The sequence below is a fragment of the Anas acuta genome, chromosome Z (genome assembly GCF_963932015.1).
Source record: "Anas acuta chromosome Z, bAnaAcu1.1, whole genome shotgun sequence".
Lineage (NCBI taxonomy): Eukaryota > Metazoa > Chordata > Aves > Anseriformes > Anatidae > Anas > Anas acuta.
In genome coordinates this window covers 14,209,250-14,231,483 of record NC_089017.1, presented here as the reverse complement: position 1 = coordinate 14,231,483, position 22,234 = coordinate 14,209,250, and the positions used below count along the sequence as shown (strand labels likewise).

General features: G+C 41.5%; 1 protein-coding gene across 1 annotated transcript in view; it reads left to right on the top strand.

Annotated features, from left to right (window-relative positions):
* The window catches only part of ANKRD55 (ankyrin repeat domain 55), a 50,654-nt gene extending 44,122 nt beyond the window's left edge, over positions 1–6,532 (top strand). The window contains exon 11 of the mRNA XM_068667300.1: positions 6,121–6,532. Coding sequence (XP_068523401.1) covers positions 6,121–6,389 — 269 coding nt within the window. The 3' untranslated portion in view covers positions 6,390–6,532. The remainder of the gene's footprint in view (positions 1–6,120) is intronic.
* The last annotated feature ends 15,702 nt before the right edge of the window (positions 6,533–22,234 follow it).

Here is a 22,234-nt window from a genome sequence, read left to right as displayed (position 1 = left end):
TTAAGTAGAATTTCCCGTATTTCAGTTTGTGCCCACTGACTCTTTTGCCTTCATAGGTTACCACTGAGAAGATTCTGACCCCTCTTCTTTACTTTCCCCAGTCAGGCATTTATATGCATTGGTGCAGGGTGCTACTCCTTCCCAGGTGCAGGATTTTGAATATCAAAATATCCTTTATTGAATATCACGAGTCTTGTCAGTTCATTTCAACAGCCTTTCCAGGTCCCTCTGAATGGCAGCACTTCCATCCTTGGTATCAGCCTCTCCCAGATTTTGACTGTTTGCAGAGTTGCTGTGCACACACTCTGTGTCATCATCCAAGTCATTAATGAAAATGTTAAGCAGTACTGTCCCTAGTATCAGATCCAGGGGTATCTCACTAGCGACTGGCCCACCTCCAGCTGGACTTTGTGCTGCTGATCTCAACCCTTTTCTCCAGTGAGTTCCACGGAGCTGATCTAACAGATATGATCTAAATCAGCAGAGAGGAAAGTCTGGTGTTGCATTTGTTTTCCAGAGCAGACACTGGAATTCTCACAGAGATGGGATTTTTCACTCTCAGAAGGGTTTGTGGATGCCTACATGTCTCGTAGTGTTTCACAGGGGGTAGGACCTAATGTAACACAGTGACTTGCACTATGTAAGGGGTCATGGGAGATGGATGACAACACCCTCAAAACTGCACACCAGAGAAAGGCTGGGTACTTGGGATGAAAGCCAGGATAAGGAATGGCTCTTTTACAAACAGCATGAAAAATATCATAACAGACACTGATTTTTGCATCCTTTTGCTAGTGAAAATTAGAGGAAAGAGGATAACACTGAGATTATCAGGTTTCTGAAACAGATGATCCTTGATGATTTTCAAGACAGACCTCACTTTATCCTAAGCACAGCAGCTGGACCAGCTCTTGCACAAGGATGGGAACCATTCGCTTCTCTCATTCTAGAATGGACTGTTTTGGGAACTAAAATAAAGGGACTGAGAGAGCATCAGCCTTTTTCTTCTGCACTATCAGCCAGGTCTTCATCCTCAAGGAAGTAAGAAGAAAGATCCCAAAGGGTAGGGAAAGCCTCACCCTGCTCCAACAGCACAGGAGGAGTGCCAAGACTTAGTGAGTGTCCCAGGCAGGATGCACATATAAATTTCACATACAAACACTACTCCCAGCAGTGTCCTGCCCTCACACTCTTGTGCTCCACTAAGTCCAAATCCCTCCATGTATTTTGAACAAGGATTTGCAGTTTGCTATTTGCCATTCTGCAGATCTGCTAGGTCCTAAAGCATTGAAATTTCAAAGCTAAAGCCTCTTATGATGTAAGCTTCTGAAGCCATGCTGCAGCTATGACAACATTACTAAAAATGAAACAGCAGAGGTATCTTTATAGGGAACATCAGACTGGGTAGGGGAAATGCAGAATCCTCCACTGCTGCTGCACAGTAAGTGAGAAAGGAAGAAGAATAACATGCGGAATACCGAGGTGGTATTGCCTGCCTCCTCAGGAGAAGGAAAATCTTCTAACTGCTTTGAAAACCCCAGCTCCAAGTCTTCTTTTTGTTTTCAAGCTTTTTATTAACATTCTTTATGTTTTCTAATTAACATAGTTGTAAGCAAAATCCTAAAAGGAAAAAAAAAAAAAAAAAGATTTCATAATCAGTGGTGTTTTTGCAGAAATTCACACGGACAACAAGGATTTTAGTTCTAGTCTCATGCCAAAAAAAAAAAAAAAAAAAAAAAAAAAGTGCTCTATAAATGAGATATAACTATTATAGTTCATAATCATCATGTAATGAACTAACATAGCACATTTATCCAGGTGTCATTACTGCTTGAACATCAGATCAAGCTAATAAAAGAAAAGGAAAGTTATTTGCAAAATAGATTATGTTTCTTCTTTGTTAATACAAATGACACATTTCATCCTGGAGCTTTCCAAGTAACTGTTTCAGAGCCAAGATTTCAGTCACCATCCAGCCCTAAAAATATTACTGTTCCAGACACAGCCATTACTCAGACATATGGTTCCAGCAAAGAAGTTTGAGTACAAACATTTTTGTTTTTCTAGTATTTTCTTTTGTTACACTAGATGTGTGCTAAATACATGCAACAAAACCAGTGGAGGGAAAAAAAAAAAAAAAGCCACAGAGTTGGAAAGATAAAATAAGCATAAATTAGAGAGAGAACTGAAACTTTTCAGAAATAAACAAAAAGAAGAAACATCTCCCAGAAAAGGAAGGGCAATGGAAAAAAAAAAAAAAAAAAAAAAAAAAAAACGGGAAGAGATGCTTTAACCTCCAAGTAAAAATATTTAAAGATACAGGTTAGGAGGAAGACAATAGTAATTATATGGTAGCTTAGGAAAAGAATACTTCAATAACTTTAAAATATAGTTTATGAACTCTCACACTCCAGACATTTCCAGGGCCAAAGGGGTACATCAAATGTCTTCATGAGTAGCCTTTTCATGACCTGGCATCACTGTTACGCGGCATGCTGCTGCTCCTCCACTCAAACACCCCTCCTACCTCATCCTGCAACTCTCCCAAGAACCCCTGGATAGCAAACTCACAGCCATCACACACCACTCTCACAGTGCCAGAATCATTTTCCAAGCAAATATGGAAATTCAAGAGAACTCTCTGCTGTTCTCACTTCTTCATGTGGCACAGAAAGTCTAAAGCCACACTGGGGCTATTACTTGTAGGGAAAAAAAAAAAAAAAAAAAAAAAAGGAAAGAAAAAAAGAAAAAAAGAAAAAAGCTATTTCTGCAGGTCATTTAACAATTTCTGGGGATCAATAGTTACTTTTGCCTTTATTTATCATGACTGGAAATTTCACTATCATCCATGCATTAGGGATCCATGATCCATGTTAGGGGAGAGTATGGACGTTAGGCTGATGTTTTTTCCTTTCTTCAAGGAGTATGGGTTTGTGAAGGCATGGAGGTGAAATCAAACTAAACTGCTTACACCCTACTTAAACCCACCATTAAGGCTTATCAAGAACATAAAGTGTTCTGGAGATGTTTCACACAGGTGTAAACTTTGAATGCATGAACATATGCATATGCCCCAAAGAAATAACTGACCTTCTTAGCATGCATTTGGCTTTCATGCCAAAATTTTGTGAACCCAAAGCATTTTAATCATGTGCCAGAAAAGATACAGGCTACTATATTGTACTCACACACACACAAATATATATAAATATATAAACTGACGCAAATTACTAATGGTGCTTTTTTGTTGATGTTGGAAGCAACAGCTAAGCCATTTCCTGAACTTCTGAACAGAAATGAAACTTGAACATAATCTGTGAATTACATTAAATTGACAAGGGACAAGGAGGTCCAGTACAATACTGCCTGGTCTGGCCATCACAATTTGAATTGTACTGAAATTAGCCTGAAAAGAAAAAAATCTTCCAAATTTTTAAATCCTCTCTGTGAAACAGCTTCTGCTTTGCCCCTGATAGACATCTGGTGAGTCTTAGAGAATTACCACCCCTGATAAGTATATAAAAAAAGATGAAATGTGTACAGGGAAAGATGGCAAGGAGAACTTCAGCCTCTTTGTCACAATGTACATGTATATAGTGAAAAAAATCCATGTCTGCAAAACTCTTCTAGTGCTCACTAAAGACATCAGAGAGGTTCATTTGTGTTCAATGGAACAAATTTCTGACTCCTTAATTATACGCTAGGTAAATCTACTAGCACAAAAGTGCTTACATGACAAAACTGTTGTGCTTCTGCTTTACTGTGGCACAGAAGCTGCGGGGTTTCTATTTGAAACTTTGCAGTTTTATTTCTGACTTGGGCACAGCCTGTATCCCCAGTTAGCTGTACTACTGTTGCTGACCCAGCCAGCTATTTCCCATTTTTCATGTGTACTTTTGGTGGCTTGGATTGTGTTTTTTTTCTTTTTTTCTTTTTTTGTCCTAAGTATAGTACTTTGCATGTTGTTTTGCTGAATTTCATTATCTAAATTTCTTACCATTTCTCCAATTTATCAAGGTCATTTTGCACCGTAAACCTGTTGTCCAGGAAATTATTACACCCCAAGTAACTCTTTTTGATGTTGTTTGATGAACAGTGAGAAGGTTGACTTTATATCTTCAACGACTCACTTCTGAGAAACACCAGCACAGACAGGTTATTATGTATGAAAGTTAGATTAATATATCTGAAATCCTGAAGACCCCTTTTTTTCTGTCTTTTTAATCTACAGCATTCAAGATACTCTACCCACTATTCTGTCTATAAGTTCCTCAAATGTGTTTAACATTTAGTTTATCTGGGGGGGATTTTTTTTTATTTTTTTTTTGACATTAAAATTCACTTACAAGGTCCAGCTTTTTACAGACAAATTGACTGCAGTACTTACCAATTCACTTCATACCAATTGATTATTTGGCCTGTTATTTCTAATAAGAAAGAGTTTATTTACAATGTTATTCTCTATTCAAACAGTAAAAGTCTGGATTATCTTAAGATGCTTTTTTCTGAAATTACACATGATTTTCATAGGATTAAAAGAAGATACTTTTCTCCATTCTTAATTTGTGTAGAATTGCTTTCAATTTGCACCAGAAAAATTTCTCACTATGAAAAAGGAATAATCAAAGGGTCTGCTGGGAAAAATGTAAACAAGAATAGTCAGGTTTTCAATGGGGTTAACTAGGAAATGAAATGATAACACCTGGCTGAGAAAGTCACCTTTTGAGCAGAGTACTTTATAGCAGAACTCTTTCTGCATGCAAAGAACCAGGACACCAACATGATACCAGTCAGAGAATGGCTTTTAATACCTAACCACTAGGAAGCATTTGTGGCTAATTTCAAAGGAAAAGCTATTGAAATGGGCAGAAAATCCAGATAACCTTCTGGAGGCTGCCACGACTAGTAGCATGAAACATTTCAGACACAAACATTGATATTGTATATTCATCATGACAGGTGCAGATGGAAGGAAATTGCAGGTGGATTGAGACTACAACCAAGGAAAAATGAATGTGAAGAATAGTGAGGAAGGATCTCTAACCAAAATAGGTGTTAACTCTTGTTGGGAATCTCTGACATGGCTAGACTGAAAATTAATTAATTAATTAATTAATTAATAATAATAAATAATTAAAAAAAAAAAAAAAAGAATGGCCAAGGCAAAGAGCATGTGAATTAAACAGTGAATAAAATGAATAGAGTCTAATGTAATCCACAACAAAGTCTAAGGCAGAGATAAAGAGGTCTATCATTAAGGTTTTGAATTCTCCTTTTAAAAACTTGTGTGATTAGTTAACAAGTTGCCTGACTGAAAGAGCTTGAGGACAAGCTTCTTTAGAGAAGGCACAGAACTTTACTAACCCTAAAGCACAAACACTGTTACACTGCTGGATGTGAGGTGGAGGTGAAGGATGCTCTAAAGCCTCAGTTTCTCACAAGGCTGTTGACAAGCACAAGACATGCAACAGCTGTAGTTCTTGTGTCTCAGCACCGGTCTTAAGTGTGCTGTATTGGGCTGCTCTTGTGCCCTGTGACACGCAGAGCAGATGTTCGTAGATGTTTGTACCTACCTTCATGACTGACTGTGCCTAGAGAAACCAAGATATTTTCCCAAGCTCTTCCATTTCATCTTCCTAATGTTTTTACCAGAGGGTTATAGACCACCTACCACACACAAAAGTTGTGTTAAAATTAATATATTTCCATGGAATATTTCTGTTTCAGTCAACCCTACATTTTCTGAAGAAAAAAATGTCTTCTGGAAATCTCTCTGAACAGACCGAATCTCTTTCAGACAAACTACAGATTCTGTGCTTATCAAAAGTAAACCTTTGACCTTGTTGGGTCTTAGGGATCACCAAACATGAAGTAAATCTCTTGATACTGGAATTCTTTTCTTCAGCTGAAGATTAGCCCTGACAGACTTCAGGGACTTTTTACCCATATATTTATCACATCTTTCAAATGTGGGTTTATTTATATACAACACAACAACAACAACAATAACAGTTCAAAAAAAGCAACAACATATCATTTGTAAAAATTTCATGCTTCTCATTCTTGTACACTCTTTCTCTCTCTCTCTCTTTTTTTTTTCTTTTTTTTTTTTTTCTGTAGTTCAACTACCATCTCAGGGTGATAAGAAGTTTAAATCCCTGCCTTTAAATTCCTTAAGGACTGGAGCTGTTATTCTCCCACCAGCCCCAACCTCCAGATCCCAGAAGAGGGGACATTCTCAGAGTCATATGCTATATTCTTTCTTGCCTGGTCTATCAGGAGAGCCTCTGAAACCAAGCCGTGTCCTACCTGCAATCCCAAGCCAGAAGAAATCCAACCCTGCAGAAGAGCTTGAGAAATCCCTCACCAACAAAGACATTGAAAATTAACTCATTGCACTGGCATCAAACACATCAGCTGAAATACATCCAAGAGCTTGTTACAAGATAAGTATACAGTAAAATCTCATTAATTTGCACTACTGATGCTCTTGTGAACTGGAGTGTAAAAAAAAAAAAAAAAAGAAGGAAAAGGGTAGTGCATCACAAAAGCTGCACTGTGTATTTATATAGGCATACTCATAGTTTTTGTTATGATGGAAATACTAAAGCTGTATTTAATGTTCTGTAAATCTATTTCGTGAATGGAGCCCTCATAACATGCAATCTTGTTGCAGCACTGTGCTGTCAAGCCTTCCCTAGAAAACAGGAAGAGTAAGATTTTCTGTGTGATTTAAGTCAGAATCAGAGAACTACAAATCAATGGGGATTCTCCGCAGATTGTAAGTGCAAGGGTGCTGATTCTGAAGCTGTGTGCCATCAAAAATATCTTTTTAAGATAAAAAATGTAAGCTCAAAATAAAAGGCAATTTTATCAAATGAGCTTTTTTTTGGTTCTTTATTTTTCACATATTTTCTACATTGTAAGTTTGTGGGTTTTTTCTTCTTTTCTTTCCTTCTACAAGCCAAAAAATTACAATGAAACACTAATTCTTGTGGGACAGGCAAGGTTATAGCACATGTTCAAAACTGTGCCTTACACTGAAAGACATATATCTCTTTCATTTATAATTTTATATTTCTCAGTGACAAAAATGGAGTTGTTCATTGACAATTTCATAAAACAAGGATTGTATGATCCTGAGAAATTAGGCATTGTTTTATCACTTTTATCCACAAACTGAAGGAAATCTAACTAGATTGCTGTTTAGTTAAGAGCCTTGGCAAGTGCTGTAGCCTCTGACTAAACATTTCGCAAGGCTCTCCTTTCCTAGAAGCTGACAAAGATGCCAGCCTCCTCTTGCTTCAGGATTCTTATCTAAATCTCACTGCTATTACCCAGGAGGCTCCTCCATGTCTGATTACAGAGGACTAACCAAAGACCACTGGGCAAAGCACTCTGTGGGCAGCAAGAGGGGGAGGACAGCCCTCATTTATCACCTCATCCGTATCAACATTAATGGTAAACCTGTCTTACCTGAGTCCTACATCAAAAGCTCACCCAACCAGGATGCAACATTTCTGTCAGTCTCTAAAAAAGGGTTTTATTAGCTGTACAAATGTTTGTTTTGCTGTGTAACAGTAAAAGACAAACCTAGCATGAAAGAGAAGATAATCTCGTCCACAGAGCTGCAGTTTCCAATTGCCTTGTGGTAATGACTGTAAACAGAAGTATGGCTGGTGGTTGTCACAGACAGCCACTGAGAGCCAAAAGCACAAATATTCTAATCCAAATAGCAGGGTGTAAAACTCAAGTAGAATAAGTGACATAAACCCCCAGCTCCTTGCTGTAATCCATGAGAGTAGAAAGCTCGTGTGCTTCTGCCTAACAGGCAACCTAGTCCTTGAGGTTAATGGAAGAAATACTGTACAACAGAAGCATGCTTGGTCAAATGAAAAATCAGTTCTGGTACACTCTGTCTTTGCACCTGACCGTTCCTACTCAGTCCAGCTTCATTAAAAGGTCCAGAGCCCCTCCTGCAGACTTCTCTCCACTGCACAGGGTCACTGCCTGAGCTGCACTGCTCTCCAGAAGCCCTAGGCTTCCCTGCCCAGGAAGCCAACCAGCTGCAACCCCAAAATTCTCTATTCCGATGCCAGCCTTTTGACATACCCCCTCCTCACATGAGTGGTTCACAAATCACATTCAGATATCATAGATTCATGCAAATTTCAGTGTATCCCTTAAAACACTAACAAAGCTGAAAAATCAGTAGTGCAAAGTGGATGGTTTTGGGGTAGTGACAAGGAGGAAATGGCTGCAGTGACAAGAAGGAAAAGGCAGTTCATGCAGCTTTGTATGGCAGCAAATAGCCTCCATGCTAACCTTAAATGTCAGCATAGGCATTGCCATTGTTCACGTACCAGCAGTGTATAAACCTGAATAATGAACCATTTTTTATCAAAAATAATACTGTCTTTCAAACAAAATTCCTCAAAAAATGCAGAATTTCAGGTGCAGTCTCTTCTGTCTCTCTCTCCACTGTCTCCTCTCTACACAAAAAATTTGTGTGAGCAACTAACAGAAGACATCTGTTGTCTGATTTTTTTCTATCCTTTCCCTCCCTTTTTTTCTTAGCCTTTTTCTAGGAAGAAACTATTTTTTCTTCCCTGAGTCTTTAACCCGGGAAATAGGCTTTTTCAGAAAAGGAATGCAAAACTAATTGCATGTTCAAAGGTAAGTGTGGACTACAGTATTTCCCTGAACAGAGACAATCTTAAATACATGGCAATCTGAATGGAGATCCAGGTCGTTTTTCTAATGCACTTATTATAGAATCATAGAATATCTGAGTTGGAAGGGACACATAAGGATCATTGAGTCCAAATCCTGGGTCTCCAAAGGATCACCCAAAAAATCAGACCACATGTCTGAGAGCATTCTCCAAACCCTCCTTGAACTCCATCAGGCTCGGTGCTGTGCCCACAGCCCTGGGGAGCCTGTCCCATTGCCCGACCACCCTCTGGGTGCAGTACCTTTCCTAACCCCCAGCCTGACCCTCCCCTGTCCCAGCTCCATGCCGTTCCCTCGGGTCCTGTCGCTGTCCCCAGAGAGCAGAGCTCAGCGCCTGCCCCTCCGCTCCCCTCGTGAGGGAACTGCAGGCCGCCATGAGGCCTCCCCTCAGCCTGCTCTGCTCGGGGCTGAACAAGCCAAGTGACTTCATCTGTTCCACATACCTCTAGACCCTCTACCATCTTTGTAGCCCTCTCCTGAAACAGCCTCTAACAGCTTAATTTTCTTCTCATAGTCTGGCACCCAGAATTGCACACAGTACTGGAGGTGAGGCTGCGTCTGCACAGAGCAGAGCAGAGCAATCCATTCCCTCAACCAACTGGCCATGCTGTGCTTGATGTACCCCAAGGCACAGCTGGCCCTCCTGGCCACCATGGCACACTGCTGGCTCATGTTCAGTTTGCTGTCAATCAAAATTCCCAGATCCCTTTCTGCACGGCTGCTGTCCAGCATCTCATCCCCCGGTCTGTATGTACAGAATCATAGAATCATAGAATATCCTGAGTTGGAAGGGACCCTTAAGGATCATCAAGTCCAACTCTTGACACCGCACAGGTCTACCCAAAAGTTCAGACCATGTGACTAAGTGCACAGTCCAATCTCTTCTTAAATTCAGTCAGGCTCAGTGCAGTGACCACTTCCCTGGGGAGCCTGTTCCAGTGTGAAACCACTCTCTCTGTGAAGAACCCCCTCCTGATGTCAAGCCTAAATTTCCCCTGCCTCAGCTTAACCCTGTTCCCGCGGGTCCTGTCACTGGTGTTAATGGAGACAAGGTCTCCTGCCTCTCGACACCCCCTTACGAGGAAGTTGTAGACTGCGATGAGGTCTCCCCTCAGCCTCCTCTTCTCCAGGCTGAACAGGCCCAGTGCCCTCAGCCGTTCCTCGTACGTCTTCCCCTCCAGGCCTTTCACCATCTTCGTAGCCCTCCTCTGGACACTCTCCAACAGTTTCATGTCCTTTTTATACTGTGGTGCCCAGAACTGCACACAGTACTCGAGGTGAGGCTGCACCACCGCAGAGTAGAGCGGGACAATCACCTCCCTTGACCTACTAGCGATGCCGTGCTTGATGCACCCCAGGACACGGTTGGCCCTCCTGGCTGCCAGGGCACACTGCCGGCTCATATTCAACTTGCTGTCTACCACGACCCCCAGATCCCTCTCTTCTAGGCTGATCTCCAGCGTCTCATTGCCCAGTCTGTACATGCAGCCGGGGTTTCCCCGTCCCAGGTGGAGGACCCGGCACTTGCTCTTATTGAACTTCATGCGGTTGGCGATCGCCCAGCTCTCCAACCTATCCAGATCCCTCTGCAAGGCCTTTCCACCCTCATCCGAGTCCACAACTCCTCCAAGTTTGGTGTCATCAGCAAACTTGCTCAAAATACCTTCTATTCCTACATCCAGATCGTTTATAAAAATATTGAAAAGTACCGGCCCTAAAATGGAGCCTTGAGGGACCCCACTGGTGACCGCCCGCCAGCCTGACGCAGCCCCATTTACCATAACCCTTTGGGCCCTGCCCGTTAGCCAATTGCTCACCCATCGTATGATGTTTTTATTTAGCTGTATGCTGGACATTTTGTCCAGTAGGATCCTATGGGAAACCGTGTCAAAAGCCTTGCTGAAGTCCAAAAAAATCACATCAGCTGGTTTCCCTTGGTCCACCATACGGGTGATCTTATCATAAAAGGAAATCAGGTTAGTTAGGCAGGACCTACCCTTCACAAAGCCATGCTGGCTGGGACCAATGACTGCTTTGTCCCCCAGGTGCGCCTCAATAAGTTCGAGAACCATCTTCTCCATGATTTTACCAGGCACTGACGTGAGACTGACAGGCCTGTAATTGCTAGGGTCTTCTTTCTGACCCTTCTTGAAAATCGGCACAACATTTGCCAGCTTCCAGTCTACCGGGACCTCTCCAGACTCCCAGGATCGTTGAAAAATAATTGAGAGAGGTTCCGCGATGACGTCCGCCAGCTCCTTCAGCACCCGGGGATGAATCCCATCCGGACCCATGGACTTGTAGGGATCCAGGTGGAGTAGCAAATCCCGCACATGTTCAGGGTCGGTTGGGAGTTTGTCATCCCCACCATCCCGGTCCTCCAGCTCAGGGCACCCTGGGTCCCGAAGCCCATCATCGGCATTGAAGACAGAGGCAAAGAAGGCGTTAAGCGTCTCTGCTTTGCCTATGTCATTGTCTGTGAGGAGACCTTCCCTATCAAGGAGCGGCCCTATGTATTCTTTAGTTCTCCTTTTTCCATTCACATATCTAAAAAAAACCTTTTTATTTTCTCTCACAGACACAGCCAGCTTCAACTCTAGGTGTGCTTTAGCCACACGAATTTTCTTCCTACAAACACGAACAGCATCCCTGTATTCTTTCCATGACACCTGGCCCTCCTTCCAGTAGCGAAACACTCTCTGTTTCCGCCTAATCTCCATTAGAATGTTAAGTCAGGGTTGCCCCTTCCTAGGTGCCAAATCCGGCACTTGCTCTTGTTAAACTTCATATTGTTGGGGATTGCCCAGCTCTCTAATTTGTCCACATCTCTCTGTGAGACCTCACCACCTTCGACGGAGTCAACAGCTTCACCCAATTTGGTATCATCCACAGACTTGCTCAAAAAACCTTCAAGTCCTTCATCTAAATCATTTATGAAAACATTGAAGAGGACTGGTCCCAAAATTGTGCACTTGGCAACTCCACTAGTGACAGGTCATCAGCCTGATGTAACCCCATTTACCAGACCCCTGTGGAGTTCACGATTTACTAAATGTATATCTTTAAAAAAAAGTAATGCTTATAGAAAGCACTGAATAGTATTCTCAGAAATGTTCCCACCAGAAGGTATTTTTAACCTTGGGCTTTGATAGCCAAATTCTACAGTAAATAAACATGTCAAACAATGTTGAAGTCTTTCACCTTCAGAAGAGTGCAAAGTGTTCACTGCAGCACACTGCACCAAAGATAACAAATGAACCAATACCTACTTAAACTACATTGACCTCTTGCTCAGACCTTTCCTGGAAGATAGTGGCAGGATAGACAATACAAGGCTAAAACAGTTGATTAGCAATTGCCAAGAAATGTCTGGTCAGTAGGTCATGACAGAGATCTTCTCCCTCTGCCTAGGGATTAAACATCTCTGGCACATTCTCCTGTGGCACTAGCTGAGTGTTAATTCATACAGTGTTGCAGTACTCAGTTGTCTGGGGAGTTTGGCTTGGCACACAGAGCTAAGAAAATATATGTACATACAGGATACATTTTCTGAACCAAACACAATATACTTCCTTACTGGAACATGCTCTACTTACCATACATCATTCTTACAAGTAGAATTTGAAAATATATTTGAAAACAGTGTGGTCTTTAATCCAGTGGACTGTTTACTTATACATTGATACTGCATTGCATGCTTCCAGTAAACTGTGCAGGAGGTTTGCATTGTTCTCTTATTTCAGATAGAGAAAAATGTTCACATGTAAAACAAACAGTTGTAAATATTATGGGGATCTTTAAAAGGCTATTCTATCGATAAGCTGATGAAAAAGGCTACTCTTACAGTATGAATGCCTAAAGAGGAAGTTATATCCTCAAAAACTCAGTCCTATTAGGACATTTTTAAACCCTTTACCCCTGCCGAACCTGGAGATCTCTCCCTCATCACCTCAAATATTGCACTCCTCTGTCATCACCAAAGGGAAATATGTACAATCTATATATACCTTTACTGCAAAACATCAGAAGCATAATAGTTACTACTTCAATGCATAAAAGCATAGTGACTTTTTTTTTTTTAAAAAAAAAAAAAAAAAAAAAAAAAAGCTGTAAGAGCTCGTCTGATCACAGAATCACAGAAACATAGAATATCCTGATTTGGAAGGGACCCTCAAGGATCATTGCATCCAGTGCTTGGTTCCACACAGGGCTACATAACAATCAGACCCTATGCCTGAGAGCGTTGTCAAAACACCTCTTGAACTACAGCAGTTCAGTGCCATGACCACTGCTCTGGGGAGCCGGTTCCAGTGCCCGACCACCCTCTGGGTGCAGACTCTTTCCCTAACCCTCAGCCTGACCCTCCCCTGTCCCAGCTCCATGCCGTTCCCTCGGGTGCTGTCGCTGTCCCCAGAGAGCAGAGCTCAGCGCCTGCCCCTCCGCTCCCCTCGTGAGGGAGCTGCAGGCCGCCATGAGGCCTCCCCTCAGCCTGCTCTGCTCTGGGTTGGACAAACCAAGGGACTTCAGCTGCTCCTCAAACATCTCGCCCTCTAGACCCTCTACCAACTTTGTAGTCTTCCTTTGGACACTCTGATAGTTTTAATGTCCTTTTCATACTGCGGACCAAACCTGCACACAGTACTGGAGGTGAGGCTGCATCTGTGCAGAGCAGAGCGGAACAATCCCTTCCATCACCAGGCTACCAATGCTGTGCCTTGTGCTCACCATGGTAATGCTTGCCCTCCTGGCTGCCAGGGCACACTGCTGGCTCATGTTCAACTTGCTGTTAACAAAAACCCCAGATCCCTTTCTGTGGGGCTACTCTCCAGCCTCTCAACCCCCAGTCTGTATATGTGGCCAGGGTTGCCTCTTCTCAGGTGCAGAATCCAACACTTGCTCTTGTTAATCTTCACATTGTTGGCCATTGCCCAGCCCTCTAATAAGTCAAGATCTCTCTGCAAAGCCTCTCTACCCTCAAGGGAGTCAATACCTCCTCCCAATTTAGTGTCATCACCAAAATTTCTTAGTATATCTTCAAGTCCTGCATTCAAGTCATTTTTGAAAGCATTAAATGGAGCCATATAAGCACTAAAATGGAGGCCTATGGAACCCAACTAGTGACTGGCTGCCAGCCTGATGTAAGCCTATTTAACACAACCATTTGAGCCCAATCCGTCAACCAGCTGTTGACCCATCATATTATGTACTTGCTGAGCTGCTTGGTGGGCTTTTTGTCCAATAGGATACAGTGAGAATCTATATTGAAATCTTTGCCAAAATCAAAAAAATTACCTCAGCTGGCTTCCCTTGGTCAACCAGGTGGGTAACATAGGATCATAGAATCATAGAAGGTTTTTGGTTGGAAAAGAGTCTAGTTCCAAGCCCCCTGCCATGGGCAGGGATATCTCCCACGAGGTCAGGTTGCTCAAAGCTCCCATCCAACCTAGCCTTGAACACTGTGAGGGATGGGGTATCCACAGCTTCTCTGGGCAGCCAGTGCCAGTGTCTCACCACATTCACAGTAAAGAATTTCTTCCTTATATCTAATCTAAATCTGCCCTTTTTTACTTTAAAGCCATTACTCCTTGTCCTATCATTACAATTCTTGATGAAGCGTCCTTCCCCAGCCTTCTTGTAGGTCCCTTTGAAGTACTGGAAGGCCACTGTAAGGTCTCCCTGGAGCCTTCTCTTCTCCAGGCTGAACAACCCCAGCTCCCTCAGCCTGTGTCCATAGGAGAGGTGCTCCAGCCCTCTGATCACCCTCATGGCCTTCCTCTGGACTTGCTCTAATAGATCTCTACCATTCTTGTTCTGAGGCCCCACAGCTGGGTCCAGGACTCCAGGTGGGGTCTCATAAAGGCACGGTAGAGGAGGAGAATCACCTCTCTTGATATGCTGGTCATGCTTCTTTTGATGCAGTCCAGGACATGGTTGGCTTTCTGGACTGCAAGCACATATTGCCAGCTTATATTGACTCCTCAACAACCAACACCACCAAGTCCTTCTTCTCAGGGCTGCTCTCAATCCATTCTCCTCCCAGCCTATAACTGTGCTTGGAATTGCCCCAACCCAGGTGCAGGACCTAGTGTACTTGGCCTTGTCCAACTTCATGATGTTCACACAGGCCCACCTCTCAAGCTTTCCCAGGTCCTTCTGGATGGGATCCCTTCCCTCCATTGTGTCGACTGCACCACACAGCTTGGTGTCATCGGCAGACCTGATGAGGCTGCACTCAATCCCACTGTTCATGTAATTGACAAAGACGTTAAACAGCACTGATACCAATACTGAGCCCTGAAGAGCACGCCCATTACTGATATGCACTAGGACTTTGAGCCATTAACCACAACTCTGGGTGTGACCATCCAGACAATTCCTTATCCACTGAGCGATGCATCCATCAAATCCACGTCTCTCCAACTTAGAGACAAGGATATCATGGGGGACAATGTCAAATGCTTTGCACAAGTCCAAGATGATGTCAATTGCTCTTCCCTTACCTACCAATGCTGTAATCATGTTGTAGAAAGACACCAGATTTGCCAGGCACAGTCTGCCCTTAGTGAAGCCATGTTGGCTGTCACCAATCACTTCCTTATTTTCCATATGCCTTAGCATAGTTTCCAGGAGAATCTGCTCCATGATCTTGCAGAGGTAAAACTGACTGGCCTGTAGTTCCCCATTTCTTTCTTTTTTCCCTTTTTTAAAATAGGGTTATGTTTCCTGTCCTTCAGTCAGTGGGAACTTCACCAGACTGCCATAACTTCTCAACTATGATGGACAGTGGCTTAGCAACTTCATCTGCCAGTTCTCTCAGAACCCGTGGATGCATCTCATGAGGTCCTATGGGCTTGTGCACCTTCAGGTTCCTTAAACAGTGTTGAGCCTGATTTTCCCAGAGTGGGCAATTCTTCATTTTCACAGTCACTGCCTTTGCTTTCTAGGACTTGGGCCATGTGGCTAGAGTTCTTGCCAGTGAAAACTGACGCAAAAATATCATTCGTACCTCAGCCCTCTCCATATCCTCGGTAACCAGGTTTCCTGTTTCCTTCCGGAGAGGGCCCATAATTTCCCTTGTCTTCCAAACCTAATCATAAAAGGAATTAGGTTAGTTAAACAGGACTGTCCCCTCATGAACCCGTGCTGGCTGTGATCAAAGACTGTGTAGTCTTTCAAGTGTTTTTCAATAAAACCCAGAATAATCTCCATAATGTGATCACACTGTCACGATCAGTCATCAGATCTGCTACACGGCATCTGCACCATAATAACAATTTTGAAGAAGACAGAAGTATTGCAGTGATACATTATTATGTTGTTGTGTTCTAAAGAGGACCTCTTCCCTCATTATATTTATAGTGTTTGCCTGTGTTCCTTGGTTTCAGAAAAAGCGAAGATTTTCCTGTGCTGTCTCCATTGGCGGAAAAGCTCAACATCACCACAGAGGCAGTTTAGACCAGAGTGTGTTAGGTGTCCAGTATCAGTGCAAGCTTTGGTAGTAAGCAGTACTTGATGTGAAGCAGCTGTGACATGGAGACAAGAAATCAACTCCAGGCACATCAGATAAGTGTTCCCTGCCTGCTAGCCTATGTTGTCAGGGGCCTGCCTTCTGTAGCTGCTGCACAGTCTGGTATAGTCTGCAGAAACCTACATGGTACACTTCCCATTCCCCATGTCACTGTTTGTGCTGCTCTAAGGGTACTTGGTGTCATGTTCTGCGACCTTCTGTTGCACCACAAACACCAAATATAAACAATAAATTAATATTAAATAAATAAATATATAAATAAATAATATTAAATGTAATGAGAAAGGTTATACTAAATATATATATACTAATTATACAGTTGTACAGACTGCATTTTCAGTTTCTAAAATTTGCCAGCCAGGTACTGTTTCTAAAGTGACTATTTGTTGTAGACTCTGGGAAATAAGGTAGAGATCTATTGCTAAGAACAACTATACCAAACTCTTAAAACGATTAATTAACCCATAATGAGACTCTGTCTCCCATTCTGTCCAACTCCTAGCACCAGAGAGCTGTACTTTGTTCTGGTCTGAAAGTCTGGAGTATCTTAAATGTTCATTCATCCTACAGCTGTTGACAGAAGACATCCTGTTTAGGGAATTTATCAGAAAGGGTTTGGATGGTTTTGAAAATTCTAATGCTTGAAACTCTAAATATGTTTTTGTGCTTTGTCCTTTCCTGTTACAGTGTCTAGTGCTTTTTCCACGTTTCATTATGTTGTGATCTTATTCACAGCAATTTTTCTTCCATTGTTGATTTAGGTGTTTTTTTAGTATGTCCTAGAAACTACTGACTAAAGCCACTTGAAGTTTATCATTGTCCCGGCAGTCTTTGTCTCTCAGATAAACATTTTTAAAAGATTGATTTTCCTGTAAATGACATTGACATCTTATTTTCCTTTTGGGTTCCAGGACATATCTTACAAAAGCTGTTTCTGATTAGCCATTGCTTAGGTTTCTTCATGAGACACACATTCATGGGTTCATGATAATTAATATGCATGAAAATTTCCACTCAGAAATGTAGGGACTCATCAGTAGCACAGGCTGTTAGGAGCAATGTGTGCCCTTGAAGTCATTCTATTACTTTCTATTCTGTTTGGTTTTCTTTTTTTATTATTTTTTATTATTTTTTTTATGCTCAATGCATTTACATTAGGATTTTATTGTTTTCATTCTTACATATATGCCTACTGTACATTTCACCAAATGTTGCGGTTATAGGCACTTAAAAAGCACATGTGAAGCCTCTCTCACACTGTTCCTCATGCAGAGCTTGGCATACTTAGTTTCAGAAATATAAAAATCAATGTGCCAGGACTTAAAGCTTGAGAATTCAGACATCGCCTTCTTAACTACAGTAAATGTGAGATCCTTAGTTTCTCAGTTCACAAAAGCAAGAAATACTTTCCTGAATTCTTTTTTCATAATGGAAATTTCATCAATACTGTCAGATCTATCACCATCAGTTTTCAATGTTACTTTCGTAATTTAAGTTCAGCACCTGTCAAAAAAGTGTCAAAAACAGACCCTAAAATGGCAGCAGAAACTAGTGTAAATTCTTTATCTAAATGGAAAAAGCAAGCACCAGCTTTACAAACTTGTGGTGCTCTCTGATAAGGTGGTAAACAGGAAGGTAGTCTGCTCTCACAAAGGTTTTATTCTCCTCTGAGCTTTTATGTGAGGATAGCGTCTGATAACCAAAACTGCCAGTGAACTTGGAGCAAGCTGGGGTTGTGTGTTGGTTGTTTTTTATAAATTCTGATGAAATTTAGCCCAGTAGGCTAGTAAATAATATCATCCTAACGTAACATATTAGGAAACTAAAACAGGAAGATTAGCCACTAAGCTTGCAGTAGTGGCTTCTGAGGACTGCGGTAGTAAAGCTGTCTTTTAGTGCCCAGGTGTTAACCATCCAAAGCATGGCTTCTTTTATCCCTCCTTATGGGAACTTGCTTGTGAGTGTTCAGTATTTATGACAATCCAGGTGGAAAATTGCAGGAAGCAAATTAAGGTCTGAAAAAATAAAGATTTTAAATGGCTCCCCTCAGGGCATATTGCAGAGAGTCAGAGTCTGACAGTAGATCCTGGCCACTGGTCTGTGCTTGTTCTTGGCCAAAAGCCACCTTGGCTAGTCAGCCAAGGCAGCTCAGCTGCAAAGCTCCTGCTGGGGAGTGTATAGTAGTCACAGTGCTGTCACTGACAGCTTGAAAAGCATCATTAACCACATTTATGGATGGTTCACGCAGGATGCTGGGGATCCTAGCCAGGAACCACAGCCCCAGAGCGGTAGTACAGGACTAAGAAAGAGCCTTTATCTTCAGGAAAATTAAGTGACAGACTTCTTCACAGCTGTTACTTTGTGTGATTACTGTCTGGTCTAGGAGAGACCTAGAGCTGCATTGGGTAAGTTATCTGCCAGCTCAGATTAGCTCTTCTTATGTCTCCTTGATCTCCTTGGGGGATGGAAGAGCACATGCAGACATTTCAGAGTCACAATTCAACTCTGCCATCCCAAATAACAGAAAAGAGATTAAGCAAGTTAATATCTACCAAGCTTGTTCAGGCTGCTCTCCTGACAGGTTTTGTGAACTCTGTCTGAACTCATCGCATAACACCTACAGCAGCTTTCCTGCAATAGTCACTGAACAATGACTGTTAACCACACAGGAGACCTGTACCATTCTCACAGAGAGCAGCCCTGTTTCACATCCTCTAGCTGATCCAAACTGAAATGCTGCTGCCCTCTGGTACTGCCCATGGAGGGACACCAAATATAGTGCACGATGTCAGTGCAACCTTTTTGTGCAGCATCACTCAGTAAGTATCTCCGGACATCATTTTCACCCAAACACAATGGTGGGCAACCAGCACTCAGCAATTCAGAGCTGAATTAACCAGGTTAACCATAGGAAAGTGCTGGAGAGGAGGGGGCTGTCATATTGTCGTTTCATAACAAATGGAAAATTCCTGCAGTAAAATCTAAATCACATGTTTCTTTGCGGTTTTCTTTGACTTGCCTTTAAAAGTTAAAAAGCCAGTTCTAATAACACTTAAAACTACCTTCTCTGAGCTGAACAAGAACAATCAACTCAAACTACTGAAAAGCAATAGGATGAATTCAGTTCTTACTGACTCTCCATTTCAACCAGCGGTCGATTTTGAAAAGCTTACTGTTTTACTTTGCCACCCAGACACTTGTAGCCATGGAAATAAAATCCATGTTAGTGTAACTCCCCTGTTTAATGTTCTAAAATCTATAATCCTAATTTAGTAATCCAAATGTGAATTTAGTGAATCCAAATTCAACAGTCAGGTCAGTTAAAACTGACAAGTATGAGTTATTTCAAGTGATGACTTAACTTACTCTAATTTAAAATATGAATAAAGCCTGTAGACTTTGCTCTCTGCACTAACCTTAATTTATTTATGTTCTTCTTTGAATATGCTATTAAACGAGAACAAGCTTTACTTATTTTCTGACCCTTCTTCTCAATTCTGCCAGATCATGCAGCAAATTCTCTCATTTATGTGCCTTTTTTGAAGTTTAATATCTGCAGGAGCGTGACAGATTCTGCATTCCACACAACAAAGTTTTGTTTGTTGTTTTGTGTTTGTTGTGTTTTTTTTTTTCTTTTGGTTGCTACATGTAACCACATTGTATTATGTAAGACAGTTAAGTATACTTTTCTATTCCAAATGTTCTTAAAGAAAAAAAAAATAATTCCTCAGCTGCCTGCAGCTGAGAGATGTCAGAGATCTTTGTCAAAACATTCTCTTTATTTAGGACCTTCAAAGAAGTGCTGCCACAGGTGTGAACTACTTCCTTTTGAGCACATCTACTAACAATCTCAACCCTAGAGATAGTCTGAGAAATGAACTTTGAAGCTATTTTTAAATATATTTTCATAACAGAAATCATATCTCAGTTCAAGAGACTTTTTAGAGAGAAAAACACCCTAGTGACCTTTCTGATTTGGCAGTCATCTGGATTTCTTCAAGAGCCTGAATTCTCCTTGGGAGTATTCCATTTTTTGTGTTTATGGGAAGTCCTTGAGAGTAGTCAGCACAGATCCTCCAGCTGTTCAAATGTTACGCACATGGTCAAATGAATAGTGTTAACTCTTCAGTCATCAATACACACAGTGCGATACATTATTGAAAATAATGCACACCTTATTTACAGACTCTCAAAAAGCCACGTCACAACGTCAAGTGGCTGTAATTAGTTCTGGTACATCTGGGTATGGGGTACCATCTCAGTGTAATGCCATATATTTCTCCAGGCATTATTTTTAAAACTGTCAACCTTTCTGATGATCTTTAAGGTCCCTTCCAACCCAAGCCATTCTCATTTTTAAACTGATTACCCCTTCTTGATGGGCAGTTCTCCCAGAGTGTGTAACCTTGTCTGCATACTAAGAAAACACTGAATAAGAACAGTTGGTGATTTTATATAGTTGTGTTAAATAGCTGTGTTGTTTCTTGGTGTTTGTTTGTTTGTTTTGAGGGGTTGTTTGTTGTTTTGTTTTGATTTGTTTTTTTCATTTGTTTGGTTGGTTGGTTGTTTTTTTGATTGTTTTATTGTCGTTTGCTTTTTTTTCTCGTTTGGTGGTAAAGGAAAGTCAGCTGTATGGAGACATACGAATTCTAGGAAAACAAGCTATATCAGATGCATTAGTTCTGTTGTGTACTCTGAAAATGTTTTCTTTATAAAAAATAGTATTTTACTTTCACTTATTTCATTAAATTTCACAGTGAATTAGTAGGTAAGATGAATTCTTTCTGAACCAGAACTTGCTTCCTGAGCCTTACACATGCCTCACCAAACCTCTGCAAAGAGGAAACAGTAGTGCCTAGTTCTACATAACAGAAGAGCATAGCAACAAAATGGAAAGAAAGATGAGGATGTGTTGAGGTCTGAGTACACACGTGCCCCTCAGAGGCACTTTGGAAAGCTGTTGACAAGGAGAAAGAGAGGAACTGGGGAACAACCACAAGATAACATGTTCCCAAGGTGAAGTGTACTGTGGGGTTTTGAGCTAAACCAAGAGATCTGAGGAGGTTTTCATAGTAGTTGTGTAAGCAACTATTGTTACCAGATCCTAAGTAACTAGCAAATAAATCAAAATAAGATATTCACGAGAGAAAGCAGCATGGTCTCTGACTTCATCTGATTATTTTTCAAGAATATATGAAGGATTGTTTGTTTCTGTATGCAAAGAAACAAACACCATTCCAGCTTCTACATACAAAAATGGGACCCTGCTTTCCAAACAGAGCTAGAGCAGTTTATTCCTTCTCTTTCCCAGTGTCCTTTTTCTTTTGGATCTCTGTCCACCTTCTTCATATCGCCAGTCCCCCTGGATCCCTGGCTCTTGTTTTTTAGTAACTCTGTAGGGAAACGTTTCTTAGTCTTAGTGCTTAATGTTTGTGGTTAAGCCTTGTGGGACATGTTCTCTATTGTTTCAGCTCTTTACTCCATAAAACAGCTCTCTTGCTTCTCTGTTTTCTACAGACGAAAGGTAAGGTCCATGTTTACAACTGCCCGTACTGTCCAGCACAGCATGGCTGAGGTACTGCCTCAGGAGCATGGTCTATAGACCCGTGAACTGTCTAGCATCATACAGCTTTGGCATATAGTGCCAGGACTGGGCTAACAGTTTTGACTTTCTGGGAATACTTATCCAATTTAAATTAAGATCTTACTGGCAAGTACTCTTAATACCCTCTAGCAAGAGTTTAAGAAAGTCACCAATAAATACGTTTGTGAGAGAGTGGAATGTCACTGAGCAGCGGGGCACGTGACAGTAAACTGTACTGGGATTTATAAAAGAGAAACCATTTAGGGTGTGATTTGTGTGGCTAGCTTAAACAGCAAAAAAAATGCAAATTCCATTATGCAAAATATTCTTTCGCTTCACAGTCAGCATAACTGGAAGTACAGCTTGTGGCAAAAGTCAGCATTGCATCA